The sequence below is a fragment of the Amblyomma mixtum genome, chromosome 7, assembly GCF_055824585.1.
Source record: "Amblyomma mixtum isolate Tamu chromosome 7, ASM5582458v1, whole genome shotgun sequence".
Lineage (NCBI taxonomy): Eukaryota > Metazoa > Arthropoda > Arachnida > Ixodida > Ixodidae > Amblyomma > Amblyomma mixtum.
The window spans coordinates 63,131,143-63,154,392 of NC_143018.1; the positions used below are offsets into that span (position 1 = coordinate 63,131,143).

At 46.5% G+C, this 23,250-nt stretch overlaps 1 protein-coding gene across 1 annotated transcript in view; it reads left to right on the forward strand.

Moving 5' to 3' along the window:
- Positions 1 to 18,330, forward strand: part of LOC149336290 (calcium-activated chloride channel regulator 1-like) — a 68,094-nt gene extending 49,764 nt beyond the window's left edge. Inside the window, exons 10-15 of the mRNA XM_089554106.1 lie at positions 1,370 to 1,588; positions 9,181 to 9,454; positions 10,222 to 10,395; positions 16,165 to 16,461; positions 17,931 to 18,057; positions 18,228 to 18,330. Of these exons, the coding sequence (XP_089410232.1) occupies positions 1,370 to 1,588; positions 9,181 to 9,454; positions 10,222 to 10,395; positions 16,165 to 16,461; positions 17,931 to 18,057; positions 18,228 to 18,330 (1,194 nt within the window). The remainder of the gene's footprint in view (positions 1 to 1,369; positions 1,589 to 9,180; positions 9,455 to 10,221; positions 10,396 to 16,164; positions 16,462 to 17,930; positions 18,058 to 18,227) is intronic.
- The last annotated feature ends 4,920 nt before the right edge of the window (positions 18,331 to 23,250 follow it).

Consider the following 23,250-nt stretch of genomic DNA (forward strand, 5'->3'; position numbering starts at 1 on the left):
TTGTGTCTTACCAGTACTCACCTACAGGGCAGAAACGTGGAAGTTAACAAAGAGGGTTCAGCATTCGTTAAGGACACGCAGCCAGCTATGGAAAGAAATATGATAATTATAACGTTAAGACATCGGAAGCGGGCGGAGTGGGTGAGGTAACAAACGTAGTTTAATGGCATCCTAGTCGAAACCATGCCGTTATCCTTAATAACGGAGTGGATTCCAAGAGAAGGCAAGCGTGGCAGGCGGCGGCCCAAAGTTAAGTGGGCGGATGAGATTAAGAAGTTTGCAGGGATACGGTGGCCCCAACTGGCAAAGAACAGGGTTATTTGGAGACATGGGAGAGGAATTTGCCTTGCAGTGGGCATGGTCAGGCTGATGATGATGATGATGATGTGTTCCTTTGTGCGAAACAAATTGCACAGGGCGCCACCGCTCTTGTTTGTTGTCTCCAGTGCGCTTGCGCGGTCACACCTAGGTTGAGCGCCACGTGCAGAAATGTGGCGCCATCGATGCGTGCGCACTGGCACCGGCGTCGTGTCGTAGCAGTGGAAGTGCTCCCTATACTATAATTATTATCATCTAGAGGTGTAGCCAAGGAGCTGCACGCCTCCAAGGGCTATAGAGCTTGTGCCAGAACGCTGCTAGACTGAGGTTTCTTAGTACTTTGGACGCTTTTGACGCACAGCAATCATTTGCGTTGCCTTGAGCTAACGAACTAGACGAGGGGTGCATGACAGCAATTGGAATGTTTGCATTGTTTAGCTTGGGAGTTTAGAAAATCACTGCAGTTATCTGATCACCGTACTTTATCTCCATAATTTGCTCCTTCACATTCAGCTTCGTTAGTTTTGTCTCTTCATGCTAATAATCGACATCAAATAATGTAAACAACTTTATGAAGTGAGTAATCATTTGTTCGTTTTTTTTTGCAGTCACGCATCAAATTTACTTTTCACAACGATTCTTGATCTGTAAACGTTCGGGAAATCAAGACTTTTCTGGTAGAGGCCTCTATAAGCCTGAGCCTTTCGGTGCTCGACTGTACCATGTTCCTTAACGTATGGCTGTTGCAGCTATACACCCCGAAGACGTTAAATGAATTGGCTGTTTCCGAAGTAAGAGCGATCCACCGTGGAGCTAAAGACGAAAACGAGCGTTTGAAACTTCTTTGTTCTGTTGACGGGTGTAAGGAACAAAGTTACCGTCGGCTTCTAACAGATGAATTTCTCGTTTCCACCTGTACAGAATTACGCCGACCTTCACTGCACGTAGTTTTCCTTCCTCCTTTTTTCTTCATTTATGCGTGACGTCTACTTCCACTTCCGAGGTTGACAGCGTTCAGTTCATGCTGCGCGGCGTTTTCTTTCCGCAACAGCTGCTGGATGCCGACGAAGAGGTCACGAGTTCGCTTGAGAGGCAGTTCCAAGTGGACGCCGCCGTCGGTAACTCGACAGTGGAGCACGTGAAGCGAAACAGCCCCGGCAACATGCGAATCCACGCCAGCCTCATCGACCCCAGCAGGAAGCCGTGCCAGGGTTGCCAGGAAACGGCGAGCGGGGACGAATTAGCCATCGCCATACCGAGTCCAGCAATGGTAAGTGGCCGGTTAATTCCCAATGTAGGCTCCTGCCATTTTAGAAGGCGCCTATAATACGACCAAGCTGCCCATCACTGCTGCATATATGTACCAATGTATAGATGGATGCCATGATCATTCTCTTTAAAACGGCATTGTGGAACTTCGAATATTTTGTTTTTCTTTCAGTCTTATAGGCCGCGTAAAAAAATCTGGAATCCAACGTTTCGTTTTGCTACTGCTTTAATTTAAACTCAATAAGTAATAATTTAGATACTAAACATAAGTTAGAAGAACGTAGAACACACAGCCACATGTTGCCGGTGAGATTTCTTCCAAATCGCCTTCTCATGCAACGTACGGTGGTCCACTGACTAATATTATTACTAAGGGGGGGGGGGCAAGAAAAAGAATTGGAAAAAGAATGGTGTTCCAGCCTGTCCAACTAAGTATAACGGGCTTAATACAATATGAAGTAAAAAGTTACAAATAATAAAAAGGAATTTCGCATAGCAGTAAAGGAAATAAAAATGAAAAAAGAAAACTTATTTGTAGTGCTGAAGTCGAAGCTATTGGAATGATTGTGAAGAGAGTTATTGCGTACTGAAGGAAAATAATAACTCTAGGAGATATACTTACAATAGTTTTAGTAGAATAGCACCTTAAAAATAATTATAACTAATAGATATAGTAATAACAATATAAAATGAGGAGATATATAATATTTTTTGGAGATATAGTAACTCCAGCAGGTATAAAATTAGGAGATGTAATCAGCATGATGGGAAGGCTAGCCTTCAGTATGTTCTTTACTGGTGGGCAGATAATAAATTTCAAGGAGATGGAGGGATAATGATAATTTAGATTCGTAGCTCTTGTTTCTATCTCTTGCGGCATTGGGGACATTTGAGTGGACATTGGGGACATTGAGTGGAATGCTCTATGTTTCGGCTTCGAATTGTGTGGTTGCAAGCTTTGTTGCGTCAATTAATTCTATATGGGTCGTTGTTGTTTTGAGAAATGTTTGAAGCTACGTTTGTGATATAGAAGGCTTATCTCAAGGTGGTCTAAGAGTTTGAGGTGGTTACCGTCGGTAAATGCGGAAATAGTTTTGTATGTGTTTTGAAAATGAGGATGTTTTGTTAGTTTATTGTGAATTAGTATGTTAGCGTCACGCTGTTGCCACCCAACTTCGCGCACTTTTATCGTGAAGTTCCCAGACACCCTTAGAGCGTGTGGGGGTAATGGTCTGGGGCTGAGAGATTCCCTCGACTCAGCGTGGCAAGCTCAGCAAAGACCAGCTGCGAAGTGTGAAGAGGTTTTTGGTCGTTTGGTGCACAGCTTTCGCCGGTCGCAAGCCGAAGAATGGGTCGCAGCCAAAGGTTCACAAACAAAACAAAGTTTGCAGAACTAAGAGACTTTACAGACGATTTCACGATCACTAGTACAAACACGTACAAAGTGATTACCAAAACAATGCGACTCGTGCAAATTTACACTCGAGAGAGATTAGAATACAATGTAAATATTGCCCCTAAAGTGCACTAACACAAGAGAGAGAGGCAAACAAACAAAACACAATTTGTTCACCGGGCACTGCGACAGTCCGACGACCAGAGGTCCATGACGATGCTGTCCCGCAGACTGGCGCACGCTGCCTCGTTGGTCCGTGGCTGGGCGAGTGGTGTTCTCCCGGGAGTCGAACGGGCGCGCTTCTATGAAGCTTAGACGGCGGCTCGGACTAAATTGACAGCGGTCAACGCCCTACTTATATAGGCTTGGTCCATGTCTGTTTGTTCTACGCGCCAAAGTAGGCGCGCACATACAGCAGTGTCGGTCGTGCAGTCTCCTTTTCCTTCTCGCGCCGGCCGCGCGTCCTCATTGGTCACAAGCCGGGAGTCGCTTCGTGGAACTTCTCGTAATTTCTGGCAGGGCGCCGCCGCCGACGTGCGAGTGAAGAGGAGGGGGACTACAGCAGTGTCGGTCGTGCAGTCTCCTTTTCCTTCTCGCGCCGGCCGCGCGTCCTCATTGGTCACAAGCCGGGAGTCGCTTCGTGGAACTTCTCGTAATTTCTGGCAGGGCGCCGCCGCCGACGTGCGAGTGAAGAGGAGGGGGACATGCCTTAGCACACGCAAGGCGCTTTCTGTCAACATCGCCTAGAAGCGGCTCCGACACTCTACACAAATCGACGTCGTGGCTTACTCGTTCCCTCCGGCGAGCCGTGGTGGTGGGGGAAGCCACACAAACACAAGGCTAGCCGCTCTCCAGGGGTTTCCTACTCCACCGTTTTACGACCCTCGCTGGCGAGATGCGTCCGCGCATCGCTGTTTTTGTTTGTTTGCTTCAAAAGTGGGCCAAATTTTGTGACACCTGTGTAAGCGATGCCTTTTGACTTCGACCGTACTGGGAACTTGGAAGAACGCTAACGTTATCTTAATTCATAAGAAAGGGACGTCAAGGACTTGAATAATTAAAGACCGATCAGCTTACTGCCCGTTCCCTAGAAGGTATAAAGTAAAGTAATCGCTAATAGAGTCACGACAACTTTAGACTTCAATCAACCAAAGTATCAACCAGGCTTTCGTGAAAAATACTCGACAATAGAGCTTATTGCCGTTATCAATCAGGTGATAGAGAACTGAGCAGAATATAAGAAATCCCAATATACAGCGTTCATTGATCACGAGAACGCATTTGACCCAATGGCAACCTTAGTTGTCATGCAGGCATTGCAGAATCAGGGCATTAGAGAGTGTTATGTGAAAATATTGGAAGATATCTATAATGATTGCACAGCTACCACAGTCCTTCATAATGTCAGGAATAAAATTTCAGTAAGGTAAGGTGTCTGGCAGGGAGACAATCTCGCCAATGCTATTCACCGCCTGTTTAAAGAAGGTATTCCAGGGCCTGAAAAGGGAACAATAAGGGATAAGAGTTAATGAAGAACACCTAAGTAATTCTCGATTCGTTGCTAAGTCACTGAGGACATGAACTGCAAAGCATGATCAATGATTTAAACACGCAAAGCAGAACGGTGGCGCTAAAAATTCACCTGCAGAAAACCAAAGCATTTTTCAGCAGTCTAGCAAGGGAACAGCACTTCGCAATTGGTAGCCAGGTGCTGGAAGTAGTTAGAGAATGTCTACTTAGTGCAGGTAGTGACCGCTGCTCCGGCTCTTGAGAGGGAAACAATTGGAAGAATAAGAATGGGGTGGAGCGGATATGGAAGGTTATCTCAGATCAGATCATGAATCGCAGTTTACCAATGTCCTGCAAGAGAAAAGTATGCAACAGCTGTATCTTACCGGTACTAAACTATGGGGCAGAAACGTGGAGGTTAACAAAGAGGGTTCAGCTTAAGTTAAGGGCACCGCAGGCAGCTATGGAAACAAAAATGATGGGTGTAACGTTAAGAGACTGGAAGCGGGCAGAGTGAGTAAGGGAACAATCGCGGATTAATGACATCCTAATCGGACTCAAGAGGAACAAATGGGCTTGGGCAGGCCATGTATTGCGAAGGGAAGGTAACCGATGGTAACCGAAGGGAAGAGTAGCGCACTCGACTGCAAGGCAGGGCAAGCGTAGCAGAGGGCGGCAGAAAGTGAGATGGGCGGATAATATAAAGAAATTTGCGGTGACATGCTTTCCGCAGCTGGTAAAAATCAGGGTTAATTGGAGAGACATGGGAGAAGCCTTTGCCCTGCAGTTGACGTAGTTAGGCTGCTGCTGCTGATGATGATGACGATGGTGTTGGGTATTTGTGCTTAATGGCAGTAGTTAGTAGGCTTGACAAATATGGCGTCTAAATTCGAGAATGAAAGTGAAGTAGGATAAACGTGCTATTCGCATTGGACTTCGCATCAAGTGGATAGGTAAGGATACTACTTAAATCAAGGTGGTGGAGAATTTTCATAGTTATAGTAGTCAAATTCAATTACTGGTAAAGAGGGGTTTTATTTGTGGGCAGGTTTGAACACGCACGCACCCAGACGACACACACATAAACACCCACCCACACACACACACACACACACACAAATTATGATTGCAAAGTATATATACAATAATTTTAAAGTTACGGTTCTACAATGTGTAGTGTTATTTAAGAATTTTGCTTGTTTTTTAAGCTATTTTTTTTTGGGGGGGGGAGGGAGGCTCAGTGGATGGAAAGCAAGAAGAGGACAGGATGTTGATAATGAATAAAATTGTCAGGATAGCAGAGGGGCCATGAGCCACTGTTCCCTAGATGTGCTTCAGAAGGAACTCCTGATTACCATTAGTGTCAAGGTCATGCAGAATAACATTGGCGTGCATTATTTTAGCCCGCTTTGAAAAGCTAGTCAAAGAAGCACTATGCGGCAGCTCTTCTGGCCGAACCTTTTTATGGGGGTGGTACCCGACCGGTTTAGGTGAGCCTCTATGGCGCTATAACCCATGTAGTGGTGAGGCCCCCGCTCGGCAGTTGTGGACCCTGCGGCCCGTGGTTGGTCTCCCGACTTGTCATGGAAATGCCACCTTCCATGTTGCTAATGCATGCATGGTACCCAAATGTGTGCGTAGGCTTCTAAGGAAGGGCACTTCTGACGGAGAGGCCCCTTTCTATTACGTGCCAGAGCCCTTGGGGTTAGTGCTCAATATATCAGGTGGCCCCCAGCCAGCTGCAGAAACAAGGATAAACAATTCCATTACTTTTGAGAGCATAATTGGCAGTTTAATTTAATTACATTCGCACGTCTTTCATGAAACTAATTGTTAAAGTAATTTATTTTTTTCGGAAAGTAATTTTGCCTTGTATGCCCCATGTATTGCCTCGTTTGTGGTTTTGATGTGGGAATCTTCCAAATAGCGCTCTGATTTATTTCTATTTTCGAGTGAACTTCTGTCTCTAGGCAGAAAACCGCATTCCCGAAAATAAGCACTGCAGCCATTATTCGTTTCCAATACAACGCTATGTAGGTTTTCTTCAACTTATGTTATTTCATGGCCTTGTGGTACTTGTTCGGTTAAATCGTTTAGAATCTTTAGGACTGACATATCTGCGCAAAAAGTGAACCCATCAGCGTCTGCTGTGTCCTTAACGCCTGATGCTAGCAGCGCTATTTGTTCGAAGAATAATTTTCCGTTACCTTACGTGTTTATTGTATTTCTGTATTGATCCCGGCTCCCATTTGGCGACTAATACGTATATGATCACTTTTCCGACTCTACTCCGCTTGCTCGCCTATTTGCATCTTTGCGAGCTTGATACAGCTTCCCTGCGACATTAGGCAGTAGACAATGGTTGTCTGCATGTTCCGGAGTGCCTATGTGATTTGTCCCTCACATTCAGCTTCTCCATTTAATATAGGTAGTTTGCGCTGCTCACAGAAGTCTAGCATTAACTTCCCTTTAAAATCGTTTTATACTCTCTGATCATCGATATGACCAATAATATCCCCCCACTAAAATTATATCTGCATCACCTCCAAACTGATTTTATCATAAATGAGACTCTTAACTAGAGCTTTATTTCTTTGCCTGCATTTGCCAGCGGCTCATAAATAGTCAACCCGTAACAATGTCATTTTGCGGGTATGTATTCATGATGCCCAGTCATGTTCTTTGCAATCTGACAATTTTTTCCTTGATGCTTAAGCATACCTAGCCGTCCTCGTCGCATCAATTCTTTATTGCTTTTCTCTTTATGTTGCACCTTTCCGGAAATAACCGCTGATAAACAGAGGACCTTCTAGATTCCTCAGATGTTTCGCGCATAGAGCGCACACAACTATTTTATCGTCCTTTATCTGCTGTTCCATTTCCAACCATTTTGCTCCCTTTCTACCCCTTACTTTGTTTATATAACTGATCGGTTGGCTAGACTTCCTTTTTTATAGTTTTCTTTCTTGTCCTCTGAGTGGCTACTTTGCTGGGCTCAGCCTTCATTATTACTCTTTCTTATTCGCCGCCAGCTAATCCTACTTACACAATCCCCGCCTTTCTACCCTTCCACTGAAATTAATGCCACCTCGTCAGAACCAACACCTGTTCCACGCACATCCCTGTTTATTTATTCGACTTCGAAACCTTTCTCCAGGCTTGACTTCTTTATCTCCCGATCAGCACCAACCAAATCCTTGTCAGCTTCTTCGTAGCGTCCTAGCCCCTCCGGTAATGCAGTGTGCACACCACGATCTGCTCGTACTGTGCTGTTGATTGCTATAGTTAACTCTCTTCGCTAATCTTTCAACCAATTGTGCAGTGTCAGTGGTGAGGACATCATTGAGTCCCGCTGGTACAATTACCACATTAACTGCCACATTCTGCGAAGAAGACGACTGATACTCGCCTGTCTCCATTTAACTGCTGCATTATGTAGAGTGTTTCACCACTTGACTTTACGCATTTTTTAAAAACAGGCTTTCCCCTTAGAAGAGCGCTTTTTTCGAGTTACGATTATCAGTGATGTAGTACACCACAATACAGCTTATACGTGCTATGTAGCAGGCTAGGTAACTAGTATTGAATAGTTAGTTTTTTAAGTATTATTGTTAGGCTCCTTATTTATTGAAAGGCGTGTACCCCACCGTTAGTAATATAAATATCACTATTTAGAATTTCGAAAATGCATCTCCCCTCGGCGCTGTGGCCCAACAAATTTTGGCTAATTCTCTAGTTACGTCACTGTAGAGGTTGCTTTGCCTGCAAGCTTCGCAAAAGCGCATGTATTTTGTCGCGATGCAGTCAAAACTTGGTGGGTCACAGCGCCGATGGTTAGCGCGTTTTAGAAATTCTAAAAACATGTATAGATATTCCTTACGGTGGTATACACGCCTCTCAGTAATTAAGAAGCCAAACGATCATAGTTAGAGTTGACAACTCAACACTAGTTAACCAGGATTCTAGTTAGCCCGTCTTAGTTGCATTCTAATATACTATACCGCTGACAATGGTATGCTGAAAAATCACTCTTCCAACTCAAAAAGAAAAAAATTTAAAATTATGTTACGTCTTGGGTGAAACACCTTGTATATCCTGCACACGACCTCATGTTTGAGCCACCAGCGATAAGCATCTCGGTGTTCTCTCTTCCTCCCTGCTAACTTCAGGTTTCTGCCTCCTGGTGTCACTGAGGCACTTTCTTTCTGTCCATCTGTTGGCTCTGACTTCGATCTCCTTTTTAGGTGTTTACTGGTTCCCTTCCTCTCCATAGCCTCCAGACTTCCTAGCTGCCACCTGTGAATACCTGTCCCTCTCCAAGCCAGCTTGGCCTACGCTGCGTTCGCTGCCCACGCAAATGCAGGCCGCATCCACGAGGCTGGCGCGGGAATTTCCGCCATGGCTGTTTCAGATGGCAGTGTCCGCCATTTTTTCTTCCATTTCTACACCTAGCGTTCTTTGTAGGGTGTTGACAGGTGCAGATAATGTGCAGTTTTCTTCGTCAACTCTGTCGGGGGTGTGTACTTAATATGCAACAGTTGCTCATAAACTCCCCAGAAAGAAGGTCCACGGATGAAAGGTCTGCCGTGAAAGCGCCCTCTGAGAAAAGAATCTCCCTAGATTTACAAAGCATTACACAGAAAAGAGAATTACAAATGCTTACCGACACTTTTTTTCGTGCCTGCAAGGTTGGAACCTGGACACTGCACGTGACGAGTCCCAGCCCGGCCCCAGTGAAGGTCAACGTCGGGGTGGAGACCGAACCAAGAACAATAGACGACGAGCCGTTACAAATCGACGTCAAGGTGCTAGGATCTATATTTAACACGTACGAAGTGGAGTTCTGGGTCAAGGTCAGGAAGGGCTGGAAGCCGGTTCTGGACGCCGTGGTCATCGCCGTAGTTCACCGGCCGACGAACGATCAACACGCGATAAAAATCCGCCTTAAGGACGACGGAGTAGGTAAGAGCTATTGCTAGTATAGTAAGAAACATTAGGCCCTCTTACACTGCGTAACGCTATCAACGGCTAAAAAGCTGGACTCACAATTGCTGTGCTCGGAATATGTCCTGCGTCTTTTTGTCTCCCTTCTTTGTGGTGAGCCACACAAGAAAGTTGAACTGATTACCGAATACCTGAACTTTCCCTATATGTAAACTTGAAGGGAGTATTATCCTAGCGAAATATAAAAAAAGCGATAAAGAAGCAATGCGAGACTATCGAATTTCTTCTTCTCATGTCAAAGGTTTCTCTTAAATATCTAGCAACTGATTCTGGAAAGCCTGAGTTACATTTTGTGGTTTATTGAGACAACCAAAGTAACTGAAGATTCTGATCCACCAAAAAACACCGTTGCGTCTGTTACGTGGATGTTTCCTGTGTTGGTGCCTTCCTGCCTTTCTTCCTACCTTTCTTTCCTTTTTGCTCTATCTCATTATTTCCTTCCTGCTTTCTCTCTCTTTGTACCTTCCACAATCTCACTTTCTTTCCATCGTTCTTTCTTTCACTGTCGTGCTTCCACCGATCCTAGTTCCTTCCGCTGTCTCGCTTTTTTCGATCCTTCTTCCTTCCGCTCTCTCGCTTTCTTACCGTCCTTCTTCCTTCTGCTCTCTCGCTTTATCTCCATCCTTCCCCCTTCCTCTCTCTCTTTTTCTTTCCATCCTTCTTCCTACCGCTACTACGCTTTCTTCAAATCCTTCATCGTGTGCTTTTCCTGAACCTTTTCCCAGACCCCGACTATATCGAAAATGACGGCATATACAGAGGCTACTTCTGCCAGCTCGTAGGCAAAGGACGATACACCTTCACGGTGGAGGTCTCAAGCCAGAAAACGACACGTGAGAAGTACCTCTTGAGGCGCTCGGGTACCTTACTCAGCACGTCAGCCCTTGTTGCTACTACGGGTGAGTTTCCATGTACTCGGCACATTTATCCGTCGAGGCACTCACGTAAACTCAACTTGTGCTAGTCAGTCAACTGCAGCGCTAGGTGCAATCACGCGGGCTTCCCCCCAAGCTATGAAGAAGTACCTTCATCCGAGCACAATGCAATTCCGCGCGAACGCTGACATTCCTGATGCTCGAATGCAGAGGAGCAGTTGAAATTAAGACTCCAAAGGTGGAGTAATGTAACGTCGTTTTTCTTTTGTATATATTGAATCTGTAGAAGGTCAATGTAAAGGTCGCCGAGGAGAGGACCGCGGTCACGTTTATTTGAAAGCTGGCGGAGAGATGACAGCGGCAGAGCAGCGGCGGCAGCGTCCGCCTGAGGCCGAGGTCCAGAGCTTTCTCTACACGCGTGCTCGTCCAGTAGGCGACCGCGGTCACGTTTATCTGAAGGCTGACGGAGAGATGACAGCGGCAGAGCAGCGGCGGCAGCGTCCGACCGAGGCCGAGGTCCAGAGCGTTCTAACTAGCGTGGCAAGTTGCCCTCCTCTACGACTTCGCCCATATAAACCATGTGTCACATTGGAGCTTAAAGTTAATATTTGGTTAGATTCCTGCATACAGATGCGTGCCTGCAACATCCGTCACTAGGCGACATGCCCCGACTTGTGCATGAAAGAGAGTTTCAGCCGATTTTGTGCTTAACGTGAAAAACGACGTCGCTGAAATAATTCCTCCCGACATTTATGTAGATTGAAAAGGTACAGGTATCTCGCAGTGGGTTACTGGGCGCCGATGTAGTCTCTTGGCAGGGGTTCTCAATCCTTGAACACACCTTTTCTGGCCGACTGTACCAACTATTGAGCGGGTTTTATGCATCGCCACGCAGGGCGAGCGATGCGCGCTATCGGCGACAGTGGCGAATGGAAATTCAGGATGGAATCGAATGCAGAGGGAATGTAGTGTCCCCGAGGGCTCGAAAGTCGGTGTAACCGCCTTGCAGAGGTCTCTTCCAAACTAAAACAAAGATAAAAAAAAATAGATTGCGAGACTCTATACGGAATCGTATTCGCGTGTTGGTAGGGGTAGTGTGCCGTGGCCCCTCCTTCCCTGTCCCTGTAGCAGTACTTTAAGTTGAAATGCAACATTTTGACGCCCATATTGTGTTCACGTGGGCAGCAATACCCAGTGCAGATTCTAGCGGCGTGGATATGTACATTAAAATAACTGAAAGTGGGCAAAGTCCGATATATTTATCGTGCGTTTTCGATTTTGTGCGTCACACGTGCGCAGGAGTCTATAAGCATTAAGATGGAAAATGTTGATAAGCTTATTTCTGGAAAAGAAGCCTTTAGTGGAGTGTGTATTGGTTGGTTATAAACAATTCCGAGAGCCCGCTTTTCAAGGACAGCTCATTTTTTTTAGACTGGTATATGCAGCGGCGCCCGAAACTAATGGGCAGTAGTTTAAATGTTTGGGAAACAATGCGTCATAAAGCAATTTTTACTTTCTTTCAGGAGACAACTTCTTAAACGAGTCAAAAATCCGATGGCTTTCGCTGCTTTTAAAGCTACATTGGTTATGTGGTCATCCCACAACCTATTTTTGGTGAATATTACGCCAAGTGACCAAATGACCTTAATATTTCAATCTCTTCATAGTTAAAAAATCGGCGAAGGAGATCACTGCACATTCTGTGTTTTCGGTGAAAAAGTATTGGTTTAGGTTTTACGGCATTTACGTAGAGAAGACTTTTACCACACCATATTTTTATTTTCTCCGAGAGCATATTCGCATTCCTTGTTAACGCGATTAGTATCGCCAGATAAAAACAAACTGGAATCGCCAGTGTTAACTATGAACCTTTCACTTGTATCCACACTTATTATATCTTTAATATATAGATGAATTAGCAACAGTCGCTGGATATTCCCTTGGGGAATCCCGCAGGAGGCTGTTCTAGGAATTGATTTTCTATTCATTTATTTAGACGCACTGTTTTCTGAGTGCTAAATAAGAAATAATTAAAAGTCGTGGTTTTCGCCTTATTCCTTGATATTAAAGCTTTTGAAACAGGCTGCTATGATTTGTGCAGTTAAAAGATTTCCTTACCTCAGAAAAGTTCCTAAACAAGTTTTCTATTTTCACTTTTCTTTAATATATATTCATTCTGGTGTAGAAGAGCAAGTTCTGATGAACGGCCTTCTTGAAGCCATATTGTCAGTCGGCGATTATACCGCGTTTATTGCAAAAGTTCCCAGCTCGTTTGAGAATCAGTTTCTCTAGCACAAGACAGGCAAACTACTGATTGATCTACAGTTCCCAAAATTGTTTTTATCTCATTTCTTTTATAAGACTGCTACTCTAGCAACCTGCATTTTCAAAGGGAAAGTGGTGGTCTCGGTAGATAACATATGTGTTCTAATGGCGCATTAATAATGTCGATGACACGATTGACTGGGCGAATGTGGATATTAACTGCATCACAGGGGGTACTGTTCTTCAGGTCTCTAAGCGTTTACATAATTTCATGGCCAGAGACAGGGTCTGCAAACAAGGACGAAAGGCATCTATCAATGGCTAGATGAGATGAATGTGATGAGAAATTGGAAGGGGAGGTATAAACTCGTTAAATTCTTTTGCGAGGTGACTACCAGAATATTCTATCACACGGTTAGTTGTCTTACTGGGGCTTCTAACCGGCGAAATGCTGGAGTTGAGTGACCGCAGCTCACGCCAGAGATTAAGAGGGCAATTTGATGGCGTCTGAAAAAGAGTTTCAGAATGTATGTCCTTCGCCTGTCGTATATCGGAATTCAGTTTATTCCTGTACTTCTTAAAGCCCTCAAAACAAGGCTCTCTTAGGTGTGAATAAATACCTGAATAATTTGTGATTTTTTTATACGCGTGTGCAATTCACGCGATATCCACGGCTCGCTTCTGGTATCAGGCGCCCTCTTTAACATTGGATTAAAATGATTGTTATCAATATGAATGAACTTGCCGAGCAAAAACTCATAACTGCTCTGCGAACAACTTTATTTATAACCAGTTAATATCCTGCACATTTGAACCGAATCTTTCTAGAGCACCTGCTGTTAGATATTGGACTATAATAAGGCAGTAATTACTCATTCCCGTCCACCCGAGCGCAGCCATACACTTTTAAGGAAAACCCCGCCGTGGTGGCTCAGTGGTTACGGCGCTCGGCTGCTGACCCGAAAGACGTGGGTTCGATCCCGGCTGCGGCGGCCGAATTTCGATGAAGGCGAAATTCTAGAAGCCCGTGTGCTGTGCGATGTCAGTGCACGTTAAAGAACCCCAGATGGTCGAAATTTCCGGAGCCCTGTACTACGGCGTCTCTCATAGCCTGAGTTGCTTCGGGACGTTAAAACCCCAATAAACCAAACCAAAAAAACTTTTGAGGAAAAGTCAGAGAATTCCTTAAGTAACTACTAAGCAATTACTTGTCACACAGATCGCTACCTTCATAGTAGCCGGAAGTAGTAAAAGCCAAATTAGTGAAAGTTACTACCTCAATAAACTAGAGAAGAGCACTGCAATCGCAAACAAAATGCTAGGGGTATTTACTAAGAAAATGCTTAGCAACATTTCGCAGATGCTGCTAGCGTTCTCACCCGGTGCGCTGCATGGCTTGCTAAATTTATGCATGATGCAAAAATAAATGAAGCTGCAAGATCAATTTCGTCAATTTCCGATCACGCCCATAGCTGCCAGTGCCTTCTGGCCGTAAGTCACACGCTAGGGCTTAGACAAATAGCGCATTACATGTACAAATTATGCGAGGTGATTGCATAAAAGAGCCTTACAGGGCACACACAAGGGTCCAGAATGCAAGAAAAACACGAACAAGAAATGGTTACGGATGCGAGACACATAAGTGCACAGTAACTCTTTCTCCGTCTGATCCATTCCATAGTTCAGGCTCTCATTTACGGGCTTGTGGCTTTATAGAAACAGGTTAGCATACCTTGCTGCACGCCCCTGCAGAAATGTTAAGTTACAAAACCAATTTGTTCACACAACAGTCAGTGTCAGTTATGTTCTCTCACTGTATTTTAATGTGCAGTTATGGTATGTGGGGTTTAACGTGCCAAAGCTACTCAGGCTGTGAGGGACGCCGTAGTGAAGGGCTCCGGAAATTTAGACCACCTGGGATTCTTTAACGTGCTCTGACATCGCATAGTAGACGGGCCTCTAGACTTTCGCCTCCATTCAAATTCGACCACTGCGGCCGGGTTCGAACCCGCCTCTTTCGGGCCAGCAGCCGAGCACCGTAAGCACTGAGCGGCGATTTTAGGGTTCATGCAACGGTTACTAACCAGGTGCTAACTAGCGACCGCAGTTAGTAAGAAGAAAGCAAGGACTACTTTTACTGACTATACCGTGAGAGGTAGGCAAGTAGTTTGTAAAAAATAGCAAAATGACATAGGAGTCAGCAACTGCTGTATTTTCTACCTTTTACTGCCTTATTTAAGAGTGTACGGCTACAAAGGAAAGCTTTACAGCTTTCTCGCAAACTTCTAGTTAAAGAAAAATTCGTCCTGGTCTGGGGTTCGAACCCCACTTACTACGAACTTTGGATACAACGAACCAATGCCGAGTGACGATCAAGTTCGTTATAAGTGGGCTCAACTGTACGAGGGGGTACCCAAAAGAAACCGGACTAAATTTTTTTGTCGGCAAAGCTTCTGTGGTACCGCGTTTTGCCACTAGGAGCGCATAGAACGAACATTTCTGAGTCAGTAAGCCGATGCCGTCGTTGAAGGAGGTCAGACTAGTTTAGGCAGAGTTTTAGAGTGACGGATGTTTTGTGTGAGTGTCGTTTTTGCAATGGCTGATTTTCGTGAACAACGTGCGCCGGTGAAATTCTTATCTTTGCTCGGAGAAAGTTGAATGGAAGCTCTTGAAATATTAAGAAAGACGTACAAGGACGATGCTATGGGGACAACTCAAGTGTTCCTGAATTGCATCCTGAATCAAAGAAACAATCATGTCAATGGAAAACTTCAAATTCACCTCGCCTCAAGAAAGCTCGTCAGGTGAAATCAAACCTCAAAACAATGCTGATTTGTTTTTTCGACGTGACAGGAGTCGTCCATTGCGAATTTGTTTCGCAGGGCCAGACAGTTAGCCAGGCGTTCTACTTCCATGTTTTGAAAAGATTGGGCAACAGTGTGCGGTGGAAGCGGCCAGATTTGTGGTGGTCGGATGACTGGTTTTTCAATCATGGCAATGCCCCTGCTCACACAGCCCTGTCTCTACGACAATTTTGCTCCAAAAATGGCATGACCTCTATTCCTCAGCCCTCATACTCTCCCGACCTTGCCCCGTGCTACTTTCTATGTTTCCTAGAATGAAAAAATAGGTGAATGGAAAGCGTTTCGCTGATGTTGCTGAGGGGAAGAAAAAAACGACGGAGGCACTGTCAAGCATCACAAAAAAAGAATTTAAACAATGTTTTCAAAAATGGAATGAAAGATTCGACAAGCGTATCATTGCAAGTTGGGAATACTTTGAAGGAGATTGAAGGTCTGTGCTTAAAATGTGAACAAATAAGTTCAAACAAAAATAAGTCCGGTTTCTTTTGGGTACCCCCTCGTATGTCAAAAAAATAAATCACCTACAGAGCTGCGCTCGTGTTTGCAATTAGGAAGTAACCTAATCACCTTCATAAGTTTTTTTAATGGCCTTGCGAACTAACTGGTCGTCTGAATTCCTTCCCTTTTTCTTCTTATGCCCCTTCACCGGCTGTTACTCCCGCAGAAACAGACCTGAAACCGAGCCTCGAACCGGTGACCGCGTACCCGATATCGTGGTTCAAGATTATCGACAGCACCCACGACGACACCACCGGCCCAGCCCGTGAGCCAGTGGACAATTTTCAGAGGGTGGTGTCCGGAGAGCCTTTCATTGTCAAGGAAGATATTCTGGAAGAGCAAATCCCTCCAGCATCCATGCGGGACTTCACCGCGAAAGTACTGGAGCCGAGAAAGGACAGAACTCTCCTGGCGAACGTAACGTGGACATGGCCAGGAGCTCATCTCACGTCGTGTGGAAACGGTACGAACTTTAAAAAGCAACGTGTATTGTGGGGCTCGCACGCACTTAATCCACTTATTAAGTATAGTATTCCTGTATGAAAAACTGGGCAAATTGGAATCGAATTATGGGAGAGTCTCATCGAAAGCGTAACGTCGGCAGATGAGAGAGGAGGGGTGCATTTTAAAGATTTTTTCTATTGTTGTGACGCTATTCGCGCTAAGTTGCCGTTGCGTTCTTGAATGCCCTATAAAAATCGGCTTTCTTCCCACGCGTTCTGCTATAATGTTGAAGTTTGATATCCACCGAAAAACACGTCCGCTAAATACAATTGTATTCTTTTAGATAACTATAACGCCACATTTTACGGAAATGAGGCTCATATACACACGCTGCTTTATCCACTGTATTGCCATCCACTATCGCCACACTACTGCTGTCCAGTTCTGCTGTGGAAAACTATAGGAACATTTGAAGGAGCTGTTGTAACGGTTGGGTGCTTTCGGCCTCGTTGGAGAGCCGTCTTATATATCCCTTCCCACTTTAAGTCAAATATAACATTGAATCAGAAATTTCGCGCGTAGTTTACCAAAAAAAAAGACAAGTTCCTATTGTATTAGCCAGCAGCCACACCAAAAGATGCGCATATGTCTGTTGTGACGGGATGCCGGAACTGACTTACGATGTACTGCGCCATGTGTTTTCGGCAGCATTACGAAGAAAGCAACTGGCCCCGACACCTGCGCAGCGTTACTGCGGGTGTTTATTATTATTTGTGCTTTATTTCGCAGAAAGAGTGTACTCGAATCCTGTCTTGAGAAAAAAGCAATACAAATGTCCCGACATAACGAAAGTATGACCGGGAAATTTGAATTTTTTTTACATACTTGTTGCAAAGTCAATAAATTGAATTGGAATGACCCTTAGATCATGAGGGACGTGGTGCGGAAAACCGATAGTACAGTCGAAAGAATTACTACTTCGCAACTATTTGCTCTCCATCATAACGGACGTATCTTTGGAAAAGGTGCTAGTTTAAACGAGCAGGGAATTGAGGATCATTTTGTGGTTCTGAGATGCGGTTGTTTTAACATGCAACAATTCTTAGGTGATCTGATCACTTCAAAAAGGTGACGAAATACAGCTTTAGATGTCCGGCACGCTATCAAGCACAGTATTTTTCATCAACATAAGTATGTAAATGACGTGAGGACAACTGTTTGCGAAAACGTTCGCTCGCCTATTGACCCACCACGACTGCTTCATGTCAGATGGCAGGCAGACGCTCGTGGTATCCTGAACAAGAATGACCTCTTTTAAAATTTCATCGTGAAATATACACAGCCAGAACACACACATGACTTCTGTGAAAACTTGGCGAGAGAAACGAAAGCATAGCGCTGATCTCAGTACATATCAGTGGCATAGCTTGTGATGACGTCACACTGGATGGTGTCCTGTTTCCCCTCAACGACGTTGCTTTTTCGCAGCTTCCGCCGTGGATATTCGAGTCGGAAAAGAATTCCATGACCTAAAGTACGACTTCGAAAACCAGGTTAAGATCACAGAAGCCGACATCGTCGAAGGCAACCTGGATCCGTTGCCTCCTGGTGGCCGGCATGTTGTCACTTTATCACTTCCCGCCAGCTTCTCCTCGTTTGAGGAAGATGGCACCTGGATATGGGACGCTTGCATGGCAGCTCGAGTAGCTAACAGTTATGGGCGGAAGTCCGATGTTTCGAACGTTGTTTCAGTGTTTTACGCCCCTTGGGCTTTTCCCACAATAGTGACCACCACCACGAAAACAACAACGACAAGGGCCCCGACCGAAAAGGTCACGACAACACAAGGGCCAACACAAGCTATGGATGCACCAAAGGAAAGCAGTGACGATTCGCCTTTCAGTGCGTCACCCTTGTTCTGGGTTGCACTGTTCTGCATCGCAGCGCTGATCATCATTGTCATCGTGCTTGCGGTATCCTTGATGCTAAACCTCAAGGAGGAGGGCCAGTCAAACCGCACGGAAGGAGAGCGGACAAACTTTACTTCATAAAACTTAACAAAAATAAAAATTGGTTCTAGCATCGTGTTAGTGATCATAAATGTCCAGGAGCCCTCCGGCCTCCGCCTCATTCCTCGCCTTGGTGACCACTTTGCGCTTGTTTATCACGTCCGTAGCAAGCAGAGCGTCTCCCAGAAAGACCGAGATGAGGTCAGGACGGACCCCACGGTGGGTGGTTCCGGACATGCCCACAGATAATGTTAGAGGTCGGCCGCTGGGGCCTGAAAGGCAGAACACTGAGGTGGATATCAGGCTGGGTGCATGCGGCTAACTATTGCAGACAAGGCGTACGAGTTCATCCGGCGGTGCCTCCAGACTGCGCTCTCACGTGTGTAGAGAGGGTGGTGTGGCACTGGATTAAGGCGCCTACTCTGTTGTTGTTGTTGTTGCGACTGAGAGAAGGATGAAAAGGGAAGTGCACGGGCCTGCCGACTGGCTCAAGCTGAGCCCCACCACTGCCACGTGCAAATAGAGGCGAATTCAAAGGTAAGAGGAAAGAGAAAAGAAAAGACGCGCGTCGCAACAGCGGCGTCCGCCGAAGCGAACTCTGGCTGAAAAAAAGACAAGCTCCTACTCTCGCGTTGGTAGGTAGTTTAAGAATAGGTGGCTCGAAGCTTTGGTGTTTGGTTCGGTTTTGAGGAAAGGAAAAGACACAGTAACTGTCTCACATATCTAGGTGGACACCCGGAACCGCTCCGTAAGGGAAGGCATAAGGGAGGGAGTGAAAGAAGACAGGAAGAAGAGGTGCCGTATTGGAGGTCTCCGCGCACTGACATCGCACAGCACACGTGCGCATGTTGAGTTTCGCCTCCATCGAAGCGCTGCCGCCGTGGTCGGGTTCATTCCCGGGTACTCCGGCTTAGTAGACCAGCAGGGTGTGTTGTTGGGCAGGTTTCACATTCTGAACATTGTAGCGCTGGCAGACGAGTTGTTAGTTCAGCGCCCTGTGTGTCCCGTCCTTCCTTCGTCCGTCGTCTGCCAGCACTACAATGTTCAGCAGATGACCGCCTTAACCACTGAGCCACCTTGAAGGGCAAGTTTTGAGGGCCCCGAGAAGTTTCGGGCGTTGAAGTGCGCATGCGCAATACGGCAGACCGCCTTGCGTCTTGAGTTAACTTCAGCGGGGAACGCTACTTTGCTGAAATAGCGTGGGCCTAAACGCCGTTTACCTTCAGGCAACATGGCGGCGGCAGTCCAAGCTGGGTGTATCGCTTCGCCACCGATTGGGCGCTCCCGCTACACATGTGTGTCGCTTTCACGGCAGTCGAAATGCGAATAAAGCTTTCGCTTTCTGTGAACATGTCTGCACCACGCAATTTTAGCCATAAAACAAACCAAATTTTCAGATTGCTTCATTGCTTCTAAACATGCTAGGCTTAGCGAGTACACTTCGTCCGATGGGAGTTTGCTTTCAAGTAGCACGTCGCGGTGGTGCCTATCTGCAATAGTAATGTTGGTTCAAACCAAGTATGTAAACTGGCGACGGTTCTAGTAACGCTAGTTAAACAACCCCTCTCCACTAGAAAATTGGAGAATAATTCCCTTAGGGCGCGGTTGAGGTGTCCACCGAGATATGTGAGACAGATACTGCGCCATTTCTTTCCCTCAAAAACCAGTTATGAAAAGGAATTGGTGCAGTACCTATCTCACGTCTTGGTGGACCCCCGAACCGCACCGTAAAGGAAGGGATAAGGGAGGGAGTGCAAGAACACAGGAAGAAACAGGCCCCATAGTGGAGGGCTCCGGAATAATTTCCACCACCCGGGGATCTTTAACGTACACTGACAACGCACAGCACAAGGGCGCCTTTTGCATTTCGCATCCATCGAAACATGGCCGCCGAAGCCGGTATCGAGACCGGGAACTTTGACTCTAGCCGAGCGCCCTATCCACTGAGCCACCTCGGCATGTTAACAAGTTTGATGCAGAAAGGGGCCACGAAGAATTAGCATTCCGTTAACTCGGTCCTTTACTATTTATGGAGTAAATTTTATTCGCGCGGACGTCAAAGAACTGAAAAACAAATTACAATTGCGACATTTACCATTCGTTCGTACGCCCGAGATGGCGCTACACGTGGCAAGCAATGAAAAAATGTCTAAAGCGGCAGCTGTTGGTAGCGTTTGTTTCGTTTATTTTATGCGAACTTTGTGCTGCAGAAGAGTAGCCGCATATATGAAACAAAAACATCTTCACTTGTTTATTTTTATTTTGCTTATATCTCTTGGTCGCAATGGTGCAGCAGTATAAGATGCGAGGCCCATCACAACTGAGCAGAGAAAATCCCCATTTGAAAACCCCATGATGCACGCGCGTTCGTATTGTTGGAGCCCCGTATTTCTTTGAGGCCCCCCAAGCTTTGGGGACCCTATTTTAAAGCTTTCTAGCAGGTCATGCCCGCATGGTAGTCGTTCATGCAGTCGTCGTCGCTGCCAGTGGTTTCGGGAGAGGGTTCCATCGCCGCTAGGAGCTAGATTTACCGACCGGGCTCATGAACGTGCACAATACCGAACATACCCTCGTGGCCAGGTTCAGACGACGCAGTCATTGAGTGTTGCAGAACAATTGAGTGTTCAAGCACCCGTGTGGGCTTCTGTGGTATGTTGCCACGGAAAAAGCGTGTGCATGTGGTCTGTGAATCGGTGCTAGTGGTCGGTTTGGCGGTCTGCATGGTGGACAGGCAGGGTGGACAGACTCATTCTACTTACCCTGGATGGATGGAAAACTTTATTGCGCAAGCGAGTTGGGACTGTACAAGGTCCCAGGGCCACCGCCCAGCCCTCACATTACGCGCATGTAGGCCACGTAGGTCAATGCACTTGCACTCTGGGTCACACAGCGAAGTTGCGTGTCCGGGTCCTGTGACGAAAGGACGGCCTCCCAGTCCTCCCATTTTCCGATGGCGGGTTGTCCCTGTGGGGGAGGATCAGCAGGACAGCCGAAGAGGATGTGGTCCAGGGTGGCGTGCGATTCTCCGCAGAGAGTGCACTGAGCTGAGTTGTAGTAAGGGTTCGGGTCTGGAGTCGCCTTCAGAGAATATGTTGGGAGTGGGATAGGCGGGGCTGGAGAGGGGAGTAGAGTCGACGGCCAAGGCTTGCTTGTTGAGTCAGTTCTGAGAACGTGTGTGCCCGATCGCTCGAGAAATTCCGGCTGGGGTCGCCATTTGCCCGGCAAATAAGTCCTCGGGCTATATTATTGGCGGCCTTTTTTCTAAGACTGCCACAGTGAGCCTGCACCCACACGAGCCCAATACGGCTATCGGAATTTAGGGTGCATATTCCCAATATCTGCCGCGCGGGGGAGGGACGCGTCCGTGGGCGAAGTTAAGAATGGCGGTGTTGGAATCGCTAACTATATAAGCCGCATTCAGTTAAGCAATGGCTATTGCTATAGCCGCTTCCTCTGCTTCTTCCGGGGAAATAGGGGGGGGGGGGGGCTATGAAATGAGTAAGTGGGGGGGGGGGGGAGGCAGCTGGATTGTAAGCCACCGGTACTGAGCGGTCTGGACCACACGCAGCGTCCACCAAGCGCACATCCTCTGAAGTATTCTTTATGGAGAGTTTTGGCTCGCCTGACTCGACGGGATTGATGGCACTCAGGGTGGACATTCTTAGGAAGGAGTATGAGGATAAGCTCGGCGTGTATGGCGCGAGGTAGAGAGATTAAGTCTGCAGCGTGTGGGGGTATGCGAAATCCCAGAGAATCCAGTAAACGAGGTCTGTTAGAAAAGTATCCGACCTTATTTTTTTTTTGCGAACACCTGATGGATATGAAACAAGCGCGCTTGCACCAGCAGACCTTGAAACGTCGTGCGCATGCACGAATTTTTTCCCGCCTGCCGATAGCGTCAGTCGCTGGGAGGCAGCGTTTGAGTGAGGTAGTGCGCAGTGCTCTCGTCGGTTTTTTAGTGCAAGAAAAATGGCGGTGCGAGAGGAGCAGCGCTAATGCATCAAATTTTGCCTGAAACGGGGCGACAGCCAAGTGGAAAACATTCGAAATATTTAGATGGTTTTCGGTGATGATGCTTAGAGTAGCACAGAAATTAAGCAATAGTACAACTGGTTTAAAGATGGCCGCACATCGGTGGAGAGCGAGCCACGCTCCGGTCGGCCATCAACATGCCGAAATGGCCAGGTCATTGCCGAAGTGAACGCTCTAGTGATGCGGGACCGTCGTGTGACTATCCGAGAAATTGCGGAAGAGGTGTACATCAGTAGTTTTTCTGTACATTCCATTATCACCGAAGATTTGGCCATGAAGAGAGTTGCGGCGAAATTCGCGCCGAAGCTGCACACGGTGGAGCAAAAGCAGCTTCGTGTTGAAGTCTCACAGGACACGTAGGATTCCACAAACAGTGACCACGACTTCATCAACACCATAATCACTGGTGACGAATCTTGGGTGTACGGGTACGACCCGGAAACCAAATTCCAGTCGTCACAGTAGAAGCATTCCACGTCCCCAAGACTAAAGAAGGCCTGCCAAATGCTCAGCAACGTCAAAGTGATGCTGACTGCTTTCTTGGACTCTCGCTGTGTGCCACACCACGAGTATGCACGCCCCAGGGTCAAACAATGACTAAAGAGTACAACAGGGATGTCCTCCGTCGCCTACGTGATGCTGTGCGGCGCAAGAGACCGGAGTTGTGGTCAACAGGAAATTGGCGCATCCATCACGACAATGCTCCTGAACATTCTTCCCACTTGAGTAAGACTTTTTTGGCGAAAAACCAGACCCCTGTAGTTCAA